The 22490-nt window shown below is 35.2% G+C and overlaps 1 protein-coding gene across 1 annotated transcript in view; it reads left to right on the forward strand.

Moving 5' to 3' along the window:
- The first annotated feature begins 4731 nt into the window (after positions 1-4731).
- The window catches only part of LOC150075217 (uncharacterized), a 187757-nt gene continuing 169998 nt past the window's right edge, over positions 4732-22490 (forward strand). The window contains exon 1 of the mRNA XM_090388773.1: positions 4732-4826. Within this exon, the coding sequence (XP_090244899.1) occupies positions 4748-4826 (79 nt within the window). The 5' untranslated portion in view covers positions 4732-4747. The remainder of the gene's footprint in view (positions 4827-22490) is intronic.

Below are 22490 nucleotides of genomic sequence, written 5' to 3' on the forward strand. Positions count from 1 at the left end.
CCTTCAGTAAATATTTTTCCATCGTATCGGAACAACTTCATGCTGTAATGCTTCATTTTTACCTGGATTGAGATCGGTTCTTTCAACACGATAACTCAACTATCCACAGTCAAGATTTCCAACATCTACCCTTGGCTTTTTAATTTAATTCTGAAATGTTGTTATTAAAATAACAAACTAATAATAATAAATAATAAGTTTATAGAGGTAATATTTTTTTCGGCATTTTGTTATTAAAATAACAAAATGATAAAAAAAATATTATTTCTATAATCTTAATAAACATAAGCAATAACTAATAAATAAATTAATAATACATTAATAATAAATAAACATAAGAAATTACTAATAAATAAATTATTAATAATAATCTTAATTTTATTAAGATTGCATTTATTATTACGAATTAATTAATATTTTTAATAATTTCTAGGATTGGTCTTTTATACTTTCTTTTATTTATTATTGTTTTTTATTAATTACTTAAAAAGAGACTGATTTATCGAACAAGTTACCGACAGATGGAGACTAAGTCCATTAATCAGTAAATCATATTTTAGCTTATTAATTCAAATTTAGACCTGTTTCGTTTAATTTAGCTTAGAATATGAACATAATCATTGACCTAAAAAAGTATAAATTACAATACAATACTTTAAATTATTTTATTAATACGAATGGCACATACAATTAGAGCTTATTTCATCTACTTAATATTGCAAATTGTGCTAACTATCACACGAAAGAATACAGTCTTGTTATTTTTTAATAATTATTTTTATTTTCTGTATTCCCTATTCTTATTATCTGTATTTTGTTAAAATAGCATTTCCTCTTTAGGGTATGTTGAAGGGTATTTTATTTTGTTTCAAATAGTGATCCTCTTAACCTCTGACATGGAGGATACTGGACATCTCACTTGATGAGCACTAGACCAGATTTCGGAGCCACAAGATAGAATGGGAAAAATGCATCTCTGAACATGGTTTATGACTGTTTTTCTATCTTGAATCGCTGCTGTTTCTTGCTTGATTAGGCATTTTGCTTTTTTTTAGCAACATATACATAGTGAGAATTAAAGGAAAGATTTTTACCAATAGCAACTCCTTGGTCTTTGTGAGCATATACATTTGGAATTGAAACATCTGCAATTTTAATTTCTATGTGGTTTGGTTGTTTCTGTAAAGAATAAGTTATTTGAGCAGATTTGTTTGCATTTATAGTCAGATTGAGATTCTTCAGATACTTGATGATTCCGCACATCTGTAAATTCGCATCATGGCTAACCTTGGAAATGTCATCACAGGATTTGGAAATAATAAACAACTTAAATCATCGGCATAAGCCAGTAGATTTGGATTTTCTTGTAGAAGTGGTTGTAGACATGCTGAAAATATAGTATTGGAGAGAACACTTCCTTGAGGAATGCCTGTTGTGGTTTTGACGAGAATATTATCAGTATTAGTGGGGAAGAAGAGATTTCTGTGATTTAGGTTGTACTGTAGATAAGATATAACCATTGTGTCAATGAGGAAATGATTTTTTAGTATTTCAATGGCTTTCTTGTGATCAATGTTGTCGCAAGCACCTTTGATGTCTAAGTAAAAGACATCGCATTGTGCCTTATCGTGAAACGCAGTTTGGATGCGCACAATGGTGTCAGCTAGGCTTGTTGTGGAGCGCCCTCTATGACCAAAATGCGTGTTGACAGGTGCATTAGCGAAGATCGCATCCATATGGTAGCATGATCTTATCAATAGTTTTAGCGATTATTGACGATACAGCAATCGTACGATAGCTTATATGGTTATTACTACTAGCCTGTTTTGGAATCAGGGTAATTCTAAAAGTCTTCCATGGTCTTAGACGGAATGGCTGGGAAATGCACCTGGAAATAATATGAACTAAAGAATCAATGATGTATGCACTGGACATTTTAATAACAAAACTAGGGATGTCGTCAGGGCCTTCACTACTATCAATTCATAATTGGTTAATAATTTTCTTAACTGTATCCTTGTTTACAAGTTGGTTGATTAGCAGGGCTTGACTAAGAAGCTTTTCATGTTGCACGCTATTTGTGTGTTTATAAGAACTGAATTCTTTAAATCTGTTTTGCATATCTTCAGTGAAGGTGTTAAAATTGCATGTTTCCATATTGAATTTTATCCATTCCAAAGCCTGGCCATGCTGCAAGGGCGCTTTTGTTTTTGAAGAAAGTGCTCTTTTATTATGCTTGAGCTTGAACATTAGTTTTTGTACGCCTGAATTTTTTTGAGCTGAAACAATGCTCTGCTCTTTTTCTACTTTATGTAAGTGCTGTACTTCTTCCACTGCCTGTGGCATTTTTGTTTCCTTTTAAAGTATGGTTTTAGATGAGATTTGAACCACGGTTTGGAGTGAAAAGAAAGTCTTACGAGTTTGGATGCCGGCTCTGTTTTTAATTGATTCAACCATTTTATTAGTAGAAACGTGGCGTCCGGAATAGGTATATTTTTGAGAGAATTCCATGGGCAATATTTCAAGAGCTGCAAAAACTTTTCTTCCTGAAGGAATTTAATTGATGATATTCTTTTGATGATTTCGAGGGGGGGCGAGGATTCCCACAGCAAATTGCTGCTTGCAGTTCTATACTTTTGTGGTCAGATCTAAATGTAATGTTGCTGCTCAGTTTTTCTTGAAGTTGAAGATTAGAGTAAACAAGATCAACTGCTTGATTACCTTTGTCACAGAGACGTTGATTTTTTAAGCTCCTAGAACTTATAAGGAGTCGGACAGCAACTTCATTTGTAAATTATATTTGGGCAGGTGGAGATTAAAGTCGCCCATTATAATGATATTAGATTGAGACTTATGATCAGTGGTGATCCAGGTTATTACCTCATTAATAACATCATCTTTAACTTGGATCAGAAGAGGAATTCCTTCAAAGTTGTAGGAACAGGAGTTGTAGGTGTTAATAACTTTAATGCTGGATTTTAAAATAATTGCTGACCTCCACCTCCTCGATTAATCCTAGATGTCGTGTATGGCGTGTAGTTGAGATTTTTCGGCAGTAGGAAAACATCCTGAAGAGGTTCCTGCATCCATGTTTCAACTAAACAAATTATGTCATGAGATTCTTTAACCAAAAGTGCTATAAGCGTAGACAGTTTATTTTTTACACTTCTTACATTCTGAAAAAGAATGCTGAATAGTCTTTAAATATCCAAACAAACAACTCTAGTGATCAGATCAAAACATTTGTTTCTCTTGGTGAATAGTCCAGTGAGTACGTATAAAATTAAATAACTTATATAAAAAATATAATAAAAAAATACCCCTCTAAGAATGTAAATATGGGAATATTAAGTTCTTAACTAGTGCTCCTTGAATAATACCATTCGTCTTTGTTTTTATGTCCTAATGGGAAGAGACAAAAAATCGAACTTTAAACTCCATTTCGTGGTATTGTTGTCACTTCAAAACCTGAATACCAATTCCTTCTTTTTTTTCCACCTTCCTAATGAAGTGCACAGTTATAGGAGAAAGCCTCCTTCTGCGTCACTCAATTCATTCCTTGTGATGCATCACGTGACACGTTCCTCTGGTGTCTTATCGGTCAACTCATCTGTAACTATCGATTACCATATTGTTGGTTTCTGTCGCCTCTTCCAAACTTAACAAAATCGTTGTGTACAATAATTCATCTTGAAACGTTTTTTATTTGCCTCCTTTTATTTTTTATAAAATCGCGTACACGTTTTTCTCAGTTATTATCGAATTACAATAACGTAATGCAAAATTCAAAAGTCGATATTAAATGCTGATTAAACCAAAACAAATGCAGATAAGCGCCACATCTCCACTATTATTAATTTAATTATTAAAATAGTTATTCAAATTTCGTAAATACACCAAAATAAATTCTAATATAAGTGATACGATATTAAAAATAATAATAATTACGTTAATTTTGTTTAAAAATTCTACTAATTTATAATAATTTAATTGTAATAAGTTAAGAGTGGTAAGAAAAATTATAAAATGCTCTGTTTTAGATTAATTTACCATACGTCTTCACTTTTCGATTATTTCAAGAGATGTGTATTTGCCTCCATTTATAAGAACGGATGCGATGGAGCCGCCTTTCATCTTTTCTAAAGTACATTGGGAGGTCATTGCCGACTCTCGATAGCTCCGAGTTGGGTCAATAGCCTTATTTACTTTAAGAGTTCCCATGGTCGTTGAAAGAGGTACCGATCGTTGCGATTTTTTCGGTAAAATGAATCGGCTCTTGGGAGGGGGAGGTTATACGCACACTTGCGAGACTGCTTGTCTACCCATTGCACACTAAAACTCCATCAGACACAGAATGCATAGCCTAGCAGTATCATTATCATTATTCCCATCACCAAATAAGCACAAATTTCTCTCTCTCCTGCTCTGATTAATTTTCTACGAATTGCCCAGCTCGGCCTCCATCATTATCACCTCTTACTACCAGGACACCGTCAGTAATCAATCATCTAACGCACACACCTAACCTTCGTAACCGGACGACATTAGGCAGCGAACGCACACCGTTCCGAAACCGACCCCTAGACAGACAGACTCCATCTCGCAACCGTTTCGATCTGCCCGCCCGTGATCGCTGGTCCCGATTGGTCGCGAGCTTCGTGAGCCACGCCTCCGAATCTATCCCGTCACGGGATCCTTCCGCTGAGATGAGCCTTAACCAGACAGGGAGACAGTTGCTACAATTACAATGGAAAGGACAGGATCGGCGCGCTTATCCGGATGCTGGAGGCAGAACGTAGCTTTTCTTTTTGTTCTCCTAGTGGGAGGTAAGTGCGTTTCTACTTCTTCGGATCATCGCCCTTTCAATTTATCGAGGATAAGTGATTACGATAGGCTTGTGGGAAAGTTTGATGGCTGGGAGGAAGCATGTTGGGATAACTTCAGAAAAAAAAAAACAAAAAAACCAGGGATGCGTTTAACATGCCACTTGTTGAAGCGATAAGTACCCTTTCCCCCACTTCTGCGAACACCCCTTTAACCTCTTAAGCATAAACTCTTCGTATTTGCTATTATACAAGTGCGATCAATAGTGCTACCATCTACGATACCGACTCTCTGGAAAAGTAGTTAATCGAAAAGTACGGCGTACACTCTATTTGTTCCCACGTTATGTCTGTAACCGAGAGGGTGATGAGAAGTTTGGGGAACTGTAGAAAAGCTCGCCCCTCGGTTGATTCATCTTCAGTGTTCGCTTTTTGTCTCTATTGATTCTCAGAACCCAGTCTGAAGTCTTTTTCTCTTATCATAATACTCCCTTGTTCCACCGTTCTCTTTTTTCTTCTTCTGCGAATGCATTAAACCCCCCTCCTCCCCAGTTTTTTTCCTATTCCCTTCCCCCAGAGTACTTTGAGAGCGCCTGCAAATTACGTTTCTCTTCTTGTCTACCCTCCGCAGTCCAAATTCGATTTATAGTGTTAGTTGCATGTACCTGTAAATCGCTCTTAGTGTTTTCCTTTCGCACGTGCTTGGCATATAAACACTCCGAAGAGTCAAGGGACGCATTTTGACGTAAAGAGAAGCTCTCTTTTCTTTTTTGCGTGCAATAAAATTATTAGATGAGAAGACTTCCTCTATACCGACAAGTGTGATTTGTCAGGATTTATGGATACGACTACATGTTCGTTTACACACGCCTAAGAAAATGAGTCGGGCGGAGAAGTCGTTCTAGGCTCAGCGGATGCACCTCGGGGTTTTATTACCTGTTGATGGTGCGATTAGTAAAGTGAATCCTAATTTAACAACGTTATTTTTTATTTAAATTCATTAATGGATAAATACTGACGAGGACCAGTGAGAAAGAGCATCTCTTTAAAACTATTTATACACAAAATTCATCGTGAAGAAAACATTGTAATAAATTGCTTAAGTTATTTATTAATTATCTTATCATCAAATTCATATAATATTTAACTTAATTATTTGGGAATTAAAATGTTCACTTATAGCAGAAATACTGCTTATGTATTTCTATTGTAATGTAACGTTCTGGTGCAACAATGTCAGTCCTTTATCAGAGCATAAAAAAGCATTGAAACCGTCAGAAGACAGTTTCAACTGGTCAAAAATACTGACCCTTTTGATGAAAGTTTTTAGTAAAATGACCAAATATCATTTAAACATTTTCGTTTCTTTTTTTTAAGAATACAGCAGTTGATTATAAATACTGTAGTCAAAAGTCATGTATTTATTGATGACATCATGGCGCATTTCTTAGAGATGTTCCCGAGCAAGAAAATCCAAGGAGAACTTGGAAAAACACCACTTTACACTTATGTAATAATACTGTAGGAGAAATCGATGACTCCCATAGCGTGAAAATGGTGTACATTTGGGGGTTGTGTAAGTGGAAAGAGAGTTCCAAGTTAAGAAAAGGACGTCAAAGGTATTGTCCAATAGGGGTAGAGAGAGAGAGAGAGAGAGAGAGAGAGAAAAGATTATGGAATATTCGATAGTGCTGAATTGGTTTTGATGTTTTCGTGAAATATTCATTTATAAAATTTTTGAATTGTTTTATTATTTATTTAATAAATATTTATTTATTTAATAAATAATAATTTATTATTTATTTAATAAATAAAAATATCTTAATCGAAAGACAGGATGAAATTATCCATATTTTAGTTCTGGTTCCATTACAGTTCCAGGTTCAAATTAGTACAAGGACTCATTTAGAAATCGGAATATTTCCTGTAATTTGTCATATTAAAAAAATAATAATTATAATGCATAAATGCTAAGGCGTCTATAAACGATTTAGTATCTCTTTATATCATATTTTTCTAAGTAATGCAATAGTATTTGAACATTAGCATCGTTTTTTGATGCGTTAAAAACAAGTCGTTATATAATCACCGGAACTATATCGTAAGTACGTGATGGATAGAATAAATATATTTTGAAGTGTGACAAATTTCACAAACGTTTATAAATATTCATTTATAAAATTTCTCGGTTCATTTTATATACTGTATTCATAAACCAGGAGTTGTTTAAGAACATTTCAAAGTTGAGATTGCTTAATAAATAAAAATATCTTAATCAAAATACTTAAGATGAAATTATCCATATTTAAGACACCAAATTTTATAGTTCCGGTTCCATTACAGTTCCAGGTTCAAAATAGTACAGGGATTCATTTACAAATAGGAATATTTTCTGTGGATGCTTTCGTGAAATATTTATTTATAAAATTTCTCAGTACATATTACATACTTATAAGCCAGGAGTTGTTTGAAGAATATTCCAAAGTTGCGATTATTTAATAAATAAAAACTATCCATATTTAAGACATTAAATTTTTACAGTTCCGATTCCATTACAGTTCCAGATTCAAAATATTACAAGGATTCATTTAAAAACTGGAATATTTCTTGTAAAAAAAAAAAAAAAAAAAAAAAATGGCGTCTAGAAATGATTTAGTATCTCTTTATATCATATTTTTCTAGCTAATGCGATTGTATTTGAACATTAACATCGTTTTTTGATGCATTAAAAACAAACCGTTATATAATCACCGGAACTATATCGTAAGTACGTGATGGATAGAATAAATATATTTTGAAGTGTGGCAAGTGAACACTAGGTGTCACACAAACCCAAACACGCGATTCATGCAGACGAAATCCAATTCTCTCTATCTTCAGCACGTGCATCACGCAACATGCCGATTTATTTTTTTTTTCTTTTAATTCTTTTTTCGGCGCCATATTGGTGAATTTGGAGTTTTATGAACGTAAAAATAAAAGTAGATTATTTCTTGGAATGCATCAAATTTCGTCCGTTAACGGATGTTGCTCTTAACTTCTCACTCTCCGGTGCATAATGGGAAAATTCCTGATGTAATCGATTAGCTAGAGGCTCTTTCTATCTACTGATCGACTTTAAACAGTCACGCTCTGATTTGAAGTCCGTGAACAAAGAATAATAAACAGAAGAGAATGAGAGGAGGAATAGCACTCTAGAGAGCTGTTCGGATCATTTCCATCATCAAAATAGTCCAGTTACTCGAAGGAGTTAAAGGCGTACTACGTGGTGTTCGTTTTAATTCAAGATTCGGAATTCCTGTACGCGCGCAGGTTTAAGAAAAAGCACAAAGGATAGATAGAAAGAAAACGCTTCTTTAATATGATAAAGCGTTGAGACGTCATTGCAAGTGGAAGAAAGAAGGCAATCGTAAGAAAAAAAATATAAATGGAAGGAGGGACAAATACGAAGCGAAAAATGAAAAACACAAAGATCTCATTAGCAAAGTTTAACGAGTTTCTGGAATGAGACGCGGATACTACGAATTAGAATTCTATCGCACCTTCGTTTTTTTTTTTTTTTTTTTTAACTGCGTTGAAGTTCTTGAACTGTGCAGAGCTTTAACTTGAACGGGCAATTACTTTTACCATTTTCAATTGGTTATTGGTTCACCTGCGGTTTCTCCAAACAGCGGTCTTTTTTTAAAAAATGCATTTTCTGGTACAGCTGCAAGGTTTGATAATTGGTAGTACTTTTTCTCGTGTTCGTATTGAGGTACGTTGAACATAGTTGCATTATTAAATTGGCAGAAAAACACTACATAATTACTAGTGTAGAATATCTTGTTTCGGTACATTAACAACACTAAAAAAAATCACGTGACAGATAGCAGATGTTACCGCGTACACAAGTCATTAAACGTAGAAACACGTTTTGTTCTGAAGATGGAGTGGGAAAGAGTAAACATGAAAATGCAGATAGTGTTTAAACAAAACAGTGATTTATGTATACTAGAGTTCAACATTAAAAGAACGTATGCAGAATTTTTAAAAAAGATGAATAATTAATTAAATTAAACGAAAAATACTCGGAAAATATGGAAAAAAATAGAAATAATAAAAGAAAACCAAACTGAGAATGAGATTCACTTTATTTAGAACATGATAGGTTAAGATTTAAAAGTCCGACCTTACTAAGTAATGGATAAACCTTTTGTCCTCGTTTAGTGATTAAAAAAAATCTATTTTTTGTTTTTTTTTTTAATAATGAAATTTAAATATAATCGTGATGAAAATGCACATTGAAATATCTGTAGTATGGCGTACAGTTGAAAGAGAATTTGTATACTTTTTTGTACAGATATTTCGATTCTTGGACAGGGTGGATTTTAAATTTCTCTTTAGTTGATAGTGGTTCAATAGAAAAACGCTGGAGGGAAAGAAAACTTCCATAAAGCGAGAACAGTTTGTTAAGACAAATCATTAAGATGATATTTTGCTTAGAAGCCCTTTACAAAAAACTAGATGGAATACTTTGAAATGTCTAGAACAACAACTGGAGTTTCTCCAGACTTTTCCGTGGAATTTGTCCAAAGATGAGTGCCATAAGCCAAAATGTTGCCTACTGAGAGATCTATACTGATGATTATCAATCAGGTTTCAAGATAGATAACGTGGCAGTCAGTGGATTTTTCCATGGTTGAAGTAAGGTCAATAGAACAATGGTGAAGTTTTGCCTCTCTCCTTTTCGCCTTAAGAATTAACTAGTTGTAAACAAAGAAAATGCCTGTCGACCAAAAAATGTGAAAAGACGACACGGAATAAGGGTTAATTTTAAATTTTTGGCATAAGGACAAGTCTGATCTCTTTCTGGTCTAAAATCGATGGACACATCGAAGGATTGTTTGATGAATTCGTATTAGAAGAGAAAGATCTGTGAAAATCATAAATGCAGTTGTAGGAAAAGTAGTTTGTTAGAGAGCTAGTTTTACTTTTGGATAACAGAACCATCCAGATGGTGAAAATGCAGTATGGGTAGTCATAAACTGCGTCCAATAGCATTATCAGAGGACACATTTTCCAAAATTACGAAATATTTTTATGAGGATCGCAAAAGAAAAGTCTAAATTCCTGCCTGTGATCTATAAATAGATAATAAATAAAAATAGGGCAGAAATTATCAATAAAACCTTATAATCCAACAACGTGCAGTAATTCAGTCCTCAAGAGAAGCAAAATGCTCTTGATTGCCGAACAGTAATTAATTATTTACGACAAGGCGTGTTAATTACGAGACAGATTACTGACTACAGGACAGTAATTATCTCTCTCCACTCGCATCTTGTTTTTCTTTTTTTTCCCCATGAATTTGTCAAGCTCACTCCCATATCTAACCAATCGTTTCCTCTTTCTCATTCTCACTTTAAGTATGCATGCCATTTAACATCGTTCCCCTATCTTCATCCATCTGAGACTTTTCTCTCGTTATCTCTCAAATAATGACTTCAAGAACGGCTGACAACCTTGTCTCAAATAGTCTAAATAAGCTCATAACATTCGCTCTTGTGTAAAGTGTCGCAGTAGTGGGTAGACATCCTTGATCATCTCGAGGGACACACAAGCCCACACAGACCAGTAGAGCTGCCAAGCTCTTCGAGCAACTCATTTATTAGTAGTCAGTAGATAGGCCGGCACGTTCGTGAGTAAGAAGCCAAACAAGAAATTATCACGAAAAACAAATAAGAATTTCCCACTTTATCCCTAAAAATGCCATCCCACTGATTTGTGACGCAATTTTCGTCCGGTAAACTCATTAAAATTTCCGTCTCTCGTATCGTTTTTGCGCTATAGATCCCTTCGCCGTTGTGCAAAGAATGTGATTGGAGTTCTCCTATTAACAACACAACCGTTCAGGAGATAATGTACCCATGCAGCCACTTTTAACGACATATCACGCACGGATGTCATAGTGATAAAAACTTTTGATAGCAGATGATTGATCTCATCTGCCTATTAGTTAGGAACGAGGAGGGCCCCCAATTGTCTCTCTCTGTGTGCGCTACTTGCAGTTCAGTAAAGACGCATGTCAAGCTATGAGGAACTTACAATTTACACTTTATGCATGGATGTCACGCACGAGGCAGATCGAAGCTAGTGGTGGCACCATATCACGTACAAGATGTGTATTGGGGTCACGCTCTCTCTCTCTCTGACAGTTGCGCTTCGTGTAATAAAACACAAAGAATGGAAGATAGTAGTTCGCTTATTTTGAGTACGTACCACTCCTCCCATGCAGTTTTTATTGACTAAAATACACAAAATATTAAAAAGGTTGTGCTTTGTGAGAAATTCAAACCCGAATAGCACTTAAACTTCTTATCTGTATCCATCTTGACATCTAGAAGCATTTGGAACGCTTCGTGACGTGTCCTCCGGTGTCTCTGGTTTTTTGTATTAACACATTCAGCCTGGTCTGTCGAAGTATAGGTTGGCCTGCCTTTGGGCAATGATCTAAAGATTTCATTAGATTAAGGATAGTATAAACGAGAATTCTTATAAAGAACTCGTTTTTCTTAAAAAATCTTTATTGCATTTACTCTTAAAATAATAGTCTTGAAAAATGAAAGTTTATATTTTTTAAGATCTAGCTATTTTCTTAAGTTTTTTTTAGTCAAAAAAGCAAATTTATTTAGACACTTTTTTTTTTTCTTAAGATGTCATTTTAATATTCTAATCGAATATTTATGAAGCTGCATTGTGTTCTGATTATTTCGTTGTCTTCTCTTTGGCTTCAACTGATAAATGGAATTTATTTGTAAGGATGGTGGTACAAGGATTTTTGTTAATGTCATTCAGGAAACGTTAAGGGAAAATGTTAGTTTGAGGAATTAGAAAAGTCAGTTTTCTCTCCACACCGGCTGGAAAGGACCTGAGTTCGAGTCCTGCCGATGACGCGAGGAATTTCTATGGGTCTTTTTCACAAGGTGGCTAAGTTAGTCGGTCTCAGGCGAGGGTAGCATGGTTTTTCTCCCTGAAACTCAGGTTTTTTGTTCAGCAAACCGAAAATCGACCACAGAAGACACGCAATTTACACACAGTATATAAGGAGCAATATGGACTGAGTCGCTGATGTTCTTAAAACCCTACTACAAGAACAACATACGATCAGCTCAGGCCGGTCTTATGGGACAAAATTATTCTTAATATTAGAGTGCTCGTGTGCAAACATTAACCTTGAACAATGAAAGGAAAAGTGCAGTAGAAGAAAAATCCTTCAGCAATCGATGTCCACATGGAAAAACACTTTTAAATAATTATAAGGGGTTTATCAGGGTTTTCAAAAGCAAAAAGTACAAAACTAAATTTGTCTATAGGAGGGGCTCTTGAAAAGTTCGTGACCTGAGTATAAAGAGTTTATTTGAGAAGTCTTGGAACATGTTACTTTTCAACATAGTTCCCTCTGGAGGAATACACTTTTGCCACTGATGCTGCAATGCGTTGGAATGACGTTACTGTAGGTGGGAAAATGGATGCCAGCCAGATAATTTTTTCAAATTAGGAAATAGGTGAAAGTTCGATCTGATGAATATGGAAGATGATTCAAGATTTCAAAGCCACGCTCATGTAGTGCAGCCATGGCAATGATAAAGTTGTGAGCAGACGCTTTGTCCTTGTGGAACAAGACTCCTTTGCTGAGCTTTCCTCGGCGCTTGTCTTTGATGTTTCCACGCAAACGCCTCACAAGGTCTGAGTAATGTGCCACTGTGACTGTTTGCATTGCTGAAGGTTCTCCATCATTATCCCAAAAAACCGATGCCATTAACTTGCCTTCGAAGAAATTCACTTGGCTTTCTTGGGAAACGCAGAATCGCTGTATTTCCACTGACTGGACTGCTCCTTTGTCCCTGACTGAAAGTGTTGGACCCACGTCTCATTCGTGGTCACAAACCTTTGAAAGGAAATTTGCTGGATCTGCTTGAAAACAATGCAAATGTTTACTTGATTTGACAACTCTTGTACATTTTTTATCTACACTCAACAACTTTGGAATCCATCATGCTGACACCTTTTTCTCAGCGAAAACCACTGTTATTATGTGGTACTGTTATTATTATGTGGTACACTCACCCAGATCAAATTCCCAAGACGCTGGAAATGTACCGAACTGTTACTCATCGATCACTCATCACCAGATCACGCTCACTGTCAATAACTTCTGGAGTGATGGACGTTTCAGGTTTTCTACAGTGTGGGTCATCTTTCAGGCTTTCCCTCTGTCATTTAAATTTGTGGGTAGTGGAGAAACCAATAGAAAGCACTGACTACAACACTGTAAAATGTATCGGATCTAAAAAACCTATGTAATCAAAAGTAAATGCAAAAGATTCAATTTCAAGAGAGGGGACTATAATGGAATGAGATATTCCTTTGGCTCCATTAACTGGACTGAATACTACATGGTGTCGAATACAAATAATATGAAAAGTATCCAGAGAATTTATCATCGAAGCCACAAGCGTATTCGTTCTACTGGAACGAATACGCTTAATTTTAATTGAGCAAAAGAAATAGGCTTGGGGCAGCTACAGACTGTCTCGTAGTTCCGATTGGTATGGACATTATAAATAGAAAGTCCAGTCAAGGAAGTAGAGAGCTATTGTGGGCCACGGCGCAAACTGCATGAAAGGCTTGCATTGTCTTTGTAACTGTGTGGATCCACATGTAGATGTAAAGGTTAGAAAGCAACAAGTCATTTTTTAATTATTTAAATGTAATATTAAGGTTTCGGTCGGGCTTCCCTTGATGAATTTCGGGTCCGTGTACTGTAGACCCCTAATCTCTGGCCCCTCCTCCGGCCTTCAGCCCAGCAGAAATGACTGATGAGTTAAATAGATAATCCTCAACGATATTTACAGTCGAAAGCCAGCCGGAATCTAGGGAATGCTGAACAGTCAATTGATGTAAATTAAGCGATATAATGATCTCAGAGAAGCGTTTGTTAGGAAAGCTGCTGAGGTTAAGGGAGAGAAGGGAAAAGGCTCCAAGAGTTGATGGTATATATTCAGTTATAATTAAAAAAGACTGCATGTGAGTGTATCAGACCGTTGAGAATGCTAATGAGAGCGTCAATTAGATACCGGGAAGGTCCTCTGGGACAGGAGAGGTGCTAATGTCACCCCAATCCACTACTGGCCAATGAGTTTGAGTCATATGTTGTCTTAAATAAATCAAGAGAGATCAATTGTAAGGGAAGATCTGGTTGAGGTGTATAAGGCGCTGAACAACAATCAATAAATCAAATCTTACTAATACTAACCCCAAGAAAATATAAACAGTTATGGTGGTCAGCGGTATTTTTAAAGGACATTTTTATTTTTAAAATACACATTATTCTTTTCGTAATCATGACAATTTTGTTATGAAAATAAAAATTTAGAATCCTTAAGAAGTTTAAAATTTTTCTACGTAGTTTTTAAAATTTTTATTTAGTCAGTTTATGATCTATTAAAACTTGTTATCGATATGAAACTGAAAAAACATGGTTCCAGAATATCTTTCTCTAGTTTTGTTCTTCAACGTGCGATATTTTCAACTTATGGAAGAATGAAATCATATAGATTTAAGATGGCCATCTCCTTACATTTGCTTTTCAAGTAATAAACCCCAAATATGGAAGACAGAACTTCGCTTATTATGAGTTCATTCACTCCTCCCATTATAGCACTTAAAGTTCATATCTGTATTCATATGACATCTGGAAGTATTCGTGACGAGTTCTCGAGTGTCTGTTTTTATTTATTTATTATTGTTTTTACTGACACATTCAGTATGATCTGCCAAAGTGTAACTGGGCTTTCGAGAAATATAAATCCAGATTTTATTTAATATTAATCCAGATTTAAATTAATATTAATCCAGATTTCATTTAAGTATAATATAAACAATCAACCCTTTAATACAATTTTATTGAATTTATTCTCCAAACTATAAATAAAATAATTTGAATAAGGAAATGTAAGTTTAATTTCTTAAACTTTATAAACGGTTTTTAAAGATAATAATAACTAAAAGCAAATTTCTTTAAACACCATTTTTTTTTCAAGTTATAATTAAGGTCGTGATTTTATAAAATGAAGTAGTACGAGCACTAGAATGACAATTTAATAAAAATATAAATATAATCAAAGAAGAATAAATCAAAATAAAACAGAATAAAAAAATTATATACGATTTATAAACTAAATGTTATTTAATTTCTTTTCGTAATTATGGGTTATAAATATTTTGTTCTTTACAAATAAAATGCATTAAGAATGAAACAGCTCGATAATAAGTGTACAGCAGTTAAAGCTTTTTTTTTTTTTTTTTTTTTTACGTATAGGCCGAATAATAACAAAGGAAAATAAATATTAGCAGAAATAGGAAAAAAGTAAGGGGCAAGTATTACAGCCTGAAGAACAGATTTTAGGAAGAGTAGATTGGGAAAAAATTACAGAAGACGTATTCACCTCTATGGAGCTACTTGATGGCGACTACAAAAGTAGAGGAAGATTGTGATTGGTTCGAGTCGGACGTCTGTGAGAGCTGCATTTCTCTCAGTTGCTATTTACTGGAGTGGGACAGACTGCGATTTATCGTGGCCTCGAGAGAAAAAACTGGGTATGCTGATCGCTAGGAGATTATGATTGGTCCGTGTTGGACGTCTGTGAGAGCTGTATACTGTCAACAATTACTAATCTTGCGGTCCCGAAGGAAAGCTACGTTTAGTTGATTGGCTTGTCTTATTTTTAATATGCACTTAATTCGAATGCTATCTATATATAATTACTGGGGAATGAATGAACGGTACTTGTTTTGGTATGCTGTCTGTAAAGTCTATTTTGAATGCTTAGGGACGTGGGCAGAAGCAACCCTGGAAGTGGGAGCAGGTGAGCGAAGTGTAACTCAGTGAGGGGTCAGAGGAGAATAGGGCCGGAGGTATTTCTTAGAGTGGCTTCTGAGGTCGGGGAACAAGCCGATTCAGGAAGGAGGACGGTGAATGTCAAATGTTTCTGTTGGCGCATGCGCTATGTTAAACGAACCAGACGTTTGATATTTGTTTAATAAGATCTTTAAGATCTTTATTGTACAGTACATCGGTACACGCAGGTACCACGACCATACAATACCCTTCACGGCACCATGCCAGGGGTTAATAACTTAATATTATTCAGTTCGTACGCCAAATAGATCCTCCAGATCTCGCAGAATCGTTGCCAGAGAGAGGTCACAGATGCCTGATCCATTCAACACAGCCAAAATGCCAACCTCAATAGAAACACTGGCAGGTTTACTGTTCCCCCTTCTGGATTGCATTCTTCCCCAAACTCAGATGCCACCCTCAGAAATCAAGGCCTACGTAGTTCATAGTGGTTTCAAAGCAGAGCCAATCAACATAGCGCAGCTTTCTCTCGAGGCCGCGATGGAATCGTAGCCTGTTCAACCAGGAAATAGAACTGTTAAGATTATACAGCTACCACAGACGTCCAACCGGGACCAATCAGAATCTTCCTCTACCTTTGCGGCTGCCATCAAATCATTGCATGGAGGTGAGTTCGGTCTGTACACTTTTTACTGTTACTCACGTTTTTATTACTGATGTTTGTTTATTATTATTCGTACTATTCTGCTTGTAGACAGAAAAGCGGTAAGTGCCGTTTTGTAAATTATTTATAATTCATGCAGAGCAGCGTTCTTTCATTCTTAGTATATTATGTCACCTGCGTGTAGAAGATTGATTTTCAACTCTTGTGTTATCTTTAAATAAGTAAATATAGGATTTTTGTTGCTAATACTAGTTATCAGAAGGTATGGGATGCAGTCCAATTACAAAATGAGAGCAAAAGTTATAAAACTAATTAATGTATTCATTTCTGAGCTTCGGCACATTCCTCCAATCAGTGCATGCCAAAAAACGTAATATCCGGTGCTTCAACTACAATATACGGATAGCCTATGTGATATGTATGACAATAGAAATAATTTCCGGATTCCTATTGGTCCAATTTAAATGTAATTTAGAACAGCTTGGCAAACCTTTCTAAAACGCCCAAATATAAAACGGCTTGGAAAGCATCCACTAGGAGCCGAGTTATGATATGCGGACTGACAGACATGGTAAAGAAAATAGGCACATACATATATATGCTTATACGCTAATAATCAGGCAGATTTAAAAATTAACCACAGTTTATTTTATTAATGAAGAAAGAGCTTAACCACGAGGTATGTCCACTGCTCCTATTGGGCAGGAATCTTGAAGGGGGGAGGATTTCTGGATTTAAAATCTTGCGACGGTAATTTTTATTCCTTGCAAACCTTAAGAAGTCACGGTCAAAGGCTTGGATGGTTGCTGGTTGGAAGGAATCTCTCTGAGAGAACTTGGTTATTTGAGATCAGTATCACCGATATCAAATAATCGAGGTAAGCTCCAGTCTGAGTCCATTTGGGAGGAATCCTCCAGGAACAAGTATCACAGAAGTTCGGTTCAGATATTGAGCCTACTGTCATCTAGGATCCATCATATCACGTCAGGTATCCTCCAAATACAATGAATTGGGCTATACGGGTGGTTCTCTTCTCTTGAGTTAGCTGGAATTTGGTCATCGTCTAATCAAGGAGCCAACATTCTGTTGCAAATACTCTGCATTGTAGAGTGAGTAGCTGAAGCCCGTATAGAATAACGTAGGATATCTGACCGTGGTAATAAATTCGCACGCTAGTGCAGGGCATTGCACATAAATTCTTTATTGAGCACCTAGTAAAATAGGAGTTTCCAATCGAACTGAATTCCAGCGTCGCTCTGAAAAAGGATTAGGTATTAATTAATCTCCAATAGCCGAAGATTTGGACGAGTTGTGCTTCCTAGAAAGTACGATTTGAGCCCATTTTGTTCGGTTTATCAATAGATTAAATGGGATTAGATATTTCCTGTATCTGGAGTGCATTCATTGTTCTTATCAACTGCTATTGTCTGAAAACAAAATAAAAAGTTTCAAGAAAATTTATAGAATCCTTGAAAAAGTAAATTTTTTTCTGCACAGTTTTTTAAAGATTTTTTTCAGTAAGTGTATGGTCTGTTTAAGCCCCTTATTGATATGAAACTGAAAACACAAGGCTCTAAAAAAATCCGTTACTGTTTTTTTCTGCTTCAATGCATATTTACAATTTCTGAAATTGAAAGCTGGCAACTGGTAGTTTTGCAAGGTTAATCTCTCTCTCTCTCGTTCTCGCCCTCCCCCTATTGCAGCAAATCCTGGTAGTTGCACACCGCATAGCTTAAGGGCTACACTCGAAATAAATTCTAATCCTTTAAAAGCCCCTTCAAAGACTTTGCCAAACAGACGCGCTGCACACTGATGTCCGGTATTTTAGAGCACTATCTGCAGACTTACAAACTTTCATTTCGATATTACACTGCAGGTGTAACTTTGTAGGATGTATCTACATAAATTTCGCTGATAAAAAAATTACTGAAGCTTCTTCTATTAAAGAAATCGTGAGTTCTATATTCGCATTATAATTCCATGTAGTATTTGATCATAATAGGAATTTTTCTTCGTAGGTTTCGATATTTTTTTTTCAACCAATTTGCGGCCTTTGTTTTCTAAGCATAAAATAAAATTTTAATGGATTATAGGCTGATTCGACAGTGGCTACTTAAGGGTTGTTGTTGAAGAGGGTATAATGCTGATTAATGAATTTTTCGAATAGTGGATATAATAATAAAATGAAATTTTAACAAAGAGTACGTTGTAGCCTTTATGATACTTAATATTTGTTAATCAAGGCGTGTTAGATCTGTAAAATAAGCAAATATAAAAGAAAAAGCAATAAAATAAAAAATTCCATGACATGCACCCATCATATTCTTTTCCAAACAGCTTCATCTATCATCCTTTTCCATTGAAAGTGATGTAACCTTCCAACACTTCTGAATCATAATTTTTTCACATCTCTCTCTCTCTTCCATATTCAGTTAGATGTAAGAATGGCAAAAAAGAAGACTTCAAACGATTCTTTTGGATCATCACCGTTACGGACTTTTTAATATTCGGCAGTGTGCTCCAAGTGCCTAAAATTTACACTTATGACCTTCCTTTCAGCGGTGGTCTAGAAATCAATTGATAGTTCCTCATCCGCCCACCCCTCTTCTAGCCCTAAAATGTCAACATCTGCTTCATGCTCACTCTCTAATGGAGAAGATTGTTTCTGATAACGTCATCACCTTGGATATCAGCATTAGATTCTAGAAGGAAATAAAGATTAATGGATTGGTAGAAAAGGAAACATGGATAAATAAGGAAAGGGTGTTTTTTTGAAAGTAAGTTTTGTGGCGAAGAAAAGTAAAAAGAATTTCGCCGTATCATTTATTAAGTCAACTCGAAGGCAGGACATCATAAAAAATATTCACAGTGGAATCCATGGTTTTTTTCTTAAAGAAAATTCCACTTTCTGTGATTTTCTATCTCCATATCAATTCTGTCCATAGATTTCCAACCTTTCGTAGAGTATAATACGCCTGGAATCTCGCCTTGAGAAACATGGCATGGAGTTTGATTTAATAAACAGTCGCTAGAGGGCAATCTGCTGTTCGTTGCCCGACACATATTTATATAGTGAAAAAAAATATACACTCACTGGCCAAAATTTGAGAAACCTTTTGTGGTTGGCGTAAACAGACTGGATTGTGGAACAGTGGAAAAAGATCATGTGACCTGACGAGTCTCGATTTACTCTTTTGGTAAATCCAGACCAATCACTTGACTGGAGGTTGTATCAAGGTATGGGGTACGTTTTGTTGGTACGGACTTGTTCCGCTCATACCGCTAGAGGTCGTATTACCTCCAATGAATGAATATGTTTCTATTCTATCAGACCAACTTCACTCTGAAATGGTTCATTTCTACGCAGATTGCGGTGGATCCTTTCAAGGTGCCAACTCAACTATCCACTGTGCAAAAATTATCTGAATTGTTCGAGGAACATTGCCAAGATTTCTATCTTCTACCATAACTGCCTACTTTTCCAGGTCTGAATCCAATTGAGAATGTCTGTGATGAATTAGAAAGGGCATTTGGCATCTCAGTTCTCTACTGACTACAATACAGCAGCTGACAAATATCCTGATGGAAGAATGGTCAAATCTGGAGCTAGATTCCCTCAGATACCTAGTGGAATGCATGCCACAACATGTACAGACTGTAATTCGGGCAAAAGGTGGTCCTACTAGGTATTCAATAAAGGTTTATAATTATGTTCGATTTTTTAAAATTTTTATTAAAACCACTATATACTATAAATTCTAAAATTTCTTATTTTTAGAATGTTTAAAAAAATTATTGCTAAAAAATTTGCGCTACAATATTTTGTAGCCTAAATGGTCAAAATTATTATTTTTATCTATTTGAGAGAGAATATGTCATATATTTTTAATATCTTTTTTGAGAGGCATTATTACTAATTATGCGCATAATTTAAAAGAAAATCTCGTTTTATATTATAAAAATGCCTGTTTTGTTGTGTGTTCTAAGGTCAGTTTGATAATTTCTATAAAAATTCGAAAAGTTTTAATTTACCAGCTTTCAGATCCGGTAATATAATCGAATAATGATCAAAATTAAAATCATGCTTTATGCAATTTCACAAACTCGTATCTACCAGGGAAATATTTTTAAGGAAAAAAATTTATGCATTTTCTAGCTCCAAATGTTTACGGTTCATTATAAATTGAAATATTTATAAAATCCGTAGCTGAATTACTCGTACCCCTTTAAGAGCGAGAGAATTTTTCACGCTAAATTAATATGAAGATGCATCACACCATCCCATTCACTTAAAGCGATCTGTAGAGTAATTCCAAGAATTCATCTGCGTCTTCGCTCGATGAAAGATTCAAATCTAAACAAAAAAATGTCCATCAAACGGCAGTGACAAAGAACCCCGAATGTACTCAAGGAGTTGGTGCCTTTTGTTAATGAAATGATCAAATGGTAAGTAGGGGTGGAGGGGGGACTGTAATGAAAAGATGATGTCTTGATAAAATCAGTTAATGTAAATTCAAGGACTAGTATTCAGCTTTAATTAAGGCACTCCAGTCCCCCGAAGTTATAAAGTACCTCGGCTGCTTCACTCCAAAAAGATGAAATAAAAAAAAGAAAAGAAAAAGAAATCTGTACTCTTTGATTTTATAAAGAATCGTAGTAATGCTCCATGAAGAGAGAGAGAGATACGCTAAAAAATAGTAAGAATGCAGCAGTAGAAAATGAAGCGATGCGAACACATTTGATTTTTTAGCTATTCATAAATATCCCTTACTAGGCGTTTTTGAAAGAGGTGAGTCCCTTTGTTAGCTTTCAATGAATATCGGGAGGATATTGAATTATACAGAGGGTATTGAGTATTCAATATTCTTCGTATATCTTCCACTAAAGGTGGACCAATTTAGCTGATAATCCTAGCTAAGCATTCCCAAAATTGATTTTGTTGAGAATACTCTACCATGAAAGTACTGGGATTGCCTTTATGCAAATTAACCTCAATCACGACTGAAAAGAGAAATCTTTAGGCTTAATTCATTCACTTATTTTCAAATAGCGTCCACTAATGTCTTATACTGGAATATCCATCGCGTTCTTATCTTGATTTCGTTTAAAAGAAATAGCCTCTGCGTTTATGGTAGAGTACCCCCCCCCCCCAATAAGCGTACATTTACTGTGTGTTGCACCCTTAATTAATAAATTAAACCCATATTTTCTTTTGTATTCAGGCATTAAGAAGACAATACTTGAAAGTAGATTTTGTAAGCTTCACAAGACGGTTTCTTTCAGCCTATGATGTTCGAGAGACTTTAGATAGAATTATTGATTAATGATTATTCGATAAGACAGAATTATATAATAATCATTAACTAAGTAATAGTTTTTGATATATTAGTTAATTCAGTAGTGTATTTTCCAGATGATTTTAACTCCTATGGAGGTTCTCCTCAAACAATGGCTTTTAAACAAGTCGAACGAAGATTAAGAAAGAAAATATTTCTTAAGAAACGATCAATAAGCAATATTTTTATTTTATAGAATATATTTATTATTATTATAACACAGGCTAGAAATATACTCTGGTCAGGGATGGATCCAGGCAAGGCTAATAGGGCTTGAGTACTTTTCCCTCTCGAGTCCAGGGCCCCAGATATCTAACTTATATTTTTTGAGTGTTAGGATATTATCATTTTATTTATTTATTTATTATTTGTAGTGCATAGAGTCGCGTAACAACAACAAATGGAATATCAGAGAGAGAGGAGCTAACAGAACCTCTTACTTGACCGATTGTATTATTCAGGAAGTGATCACGTTGATTTAAATGATTGTGCCATGCAAATTTTACTAATACCTAAAAAAAGGCCCAGTGAGAACGCCAACTCTGGGTCCCAAGAACCTAGATCTGCCCCTGACTCTGGTCAATAAAACAAAACCACCCAGAAGTGCACACTTTTGTTTAAAATTTTGGGAATGTCCAGAAATATGTACACGATTAGCTTTTCAAGACAACTTGAAGCAATAACACGGAACTCAGTTACCTTATTTGCATAGTAGATGTTAGAAGTTTGAGCAGTTGCATGTGAGTGAAATTTAAGTGCGTATCTTA

The sequence above is a fragment of the Mastigoproctus giganteus genome, chromosome 14 (genome assembly GCF_048544385.1).
Source record: "Mastigoproctus giganteus isolate SK-2022 chromosome 14, ASM4854438v1, whole genome shotgun sequence".
Classification (NCBI taxonomy): domain Eukaryota; kingdom Metazoa; phylum Arthropoda; class Arachnida; order Uropygi; family Thelyphonidae; genus Mastigoproctus; species Mastigoproctus giganteus.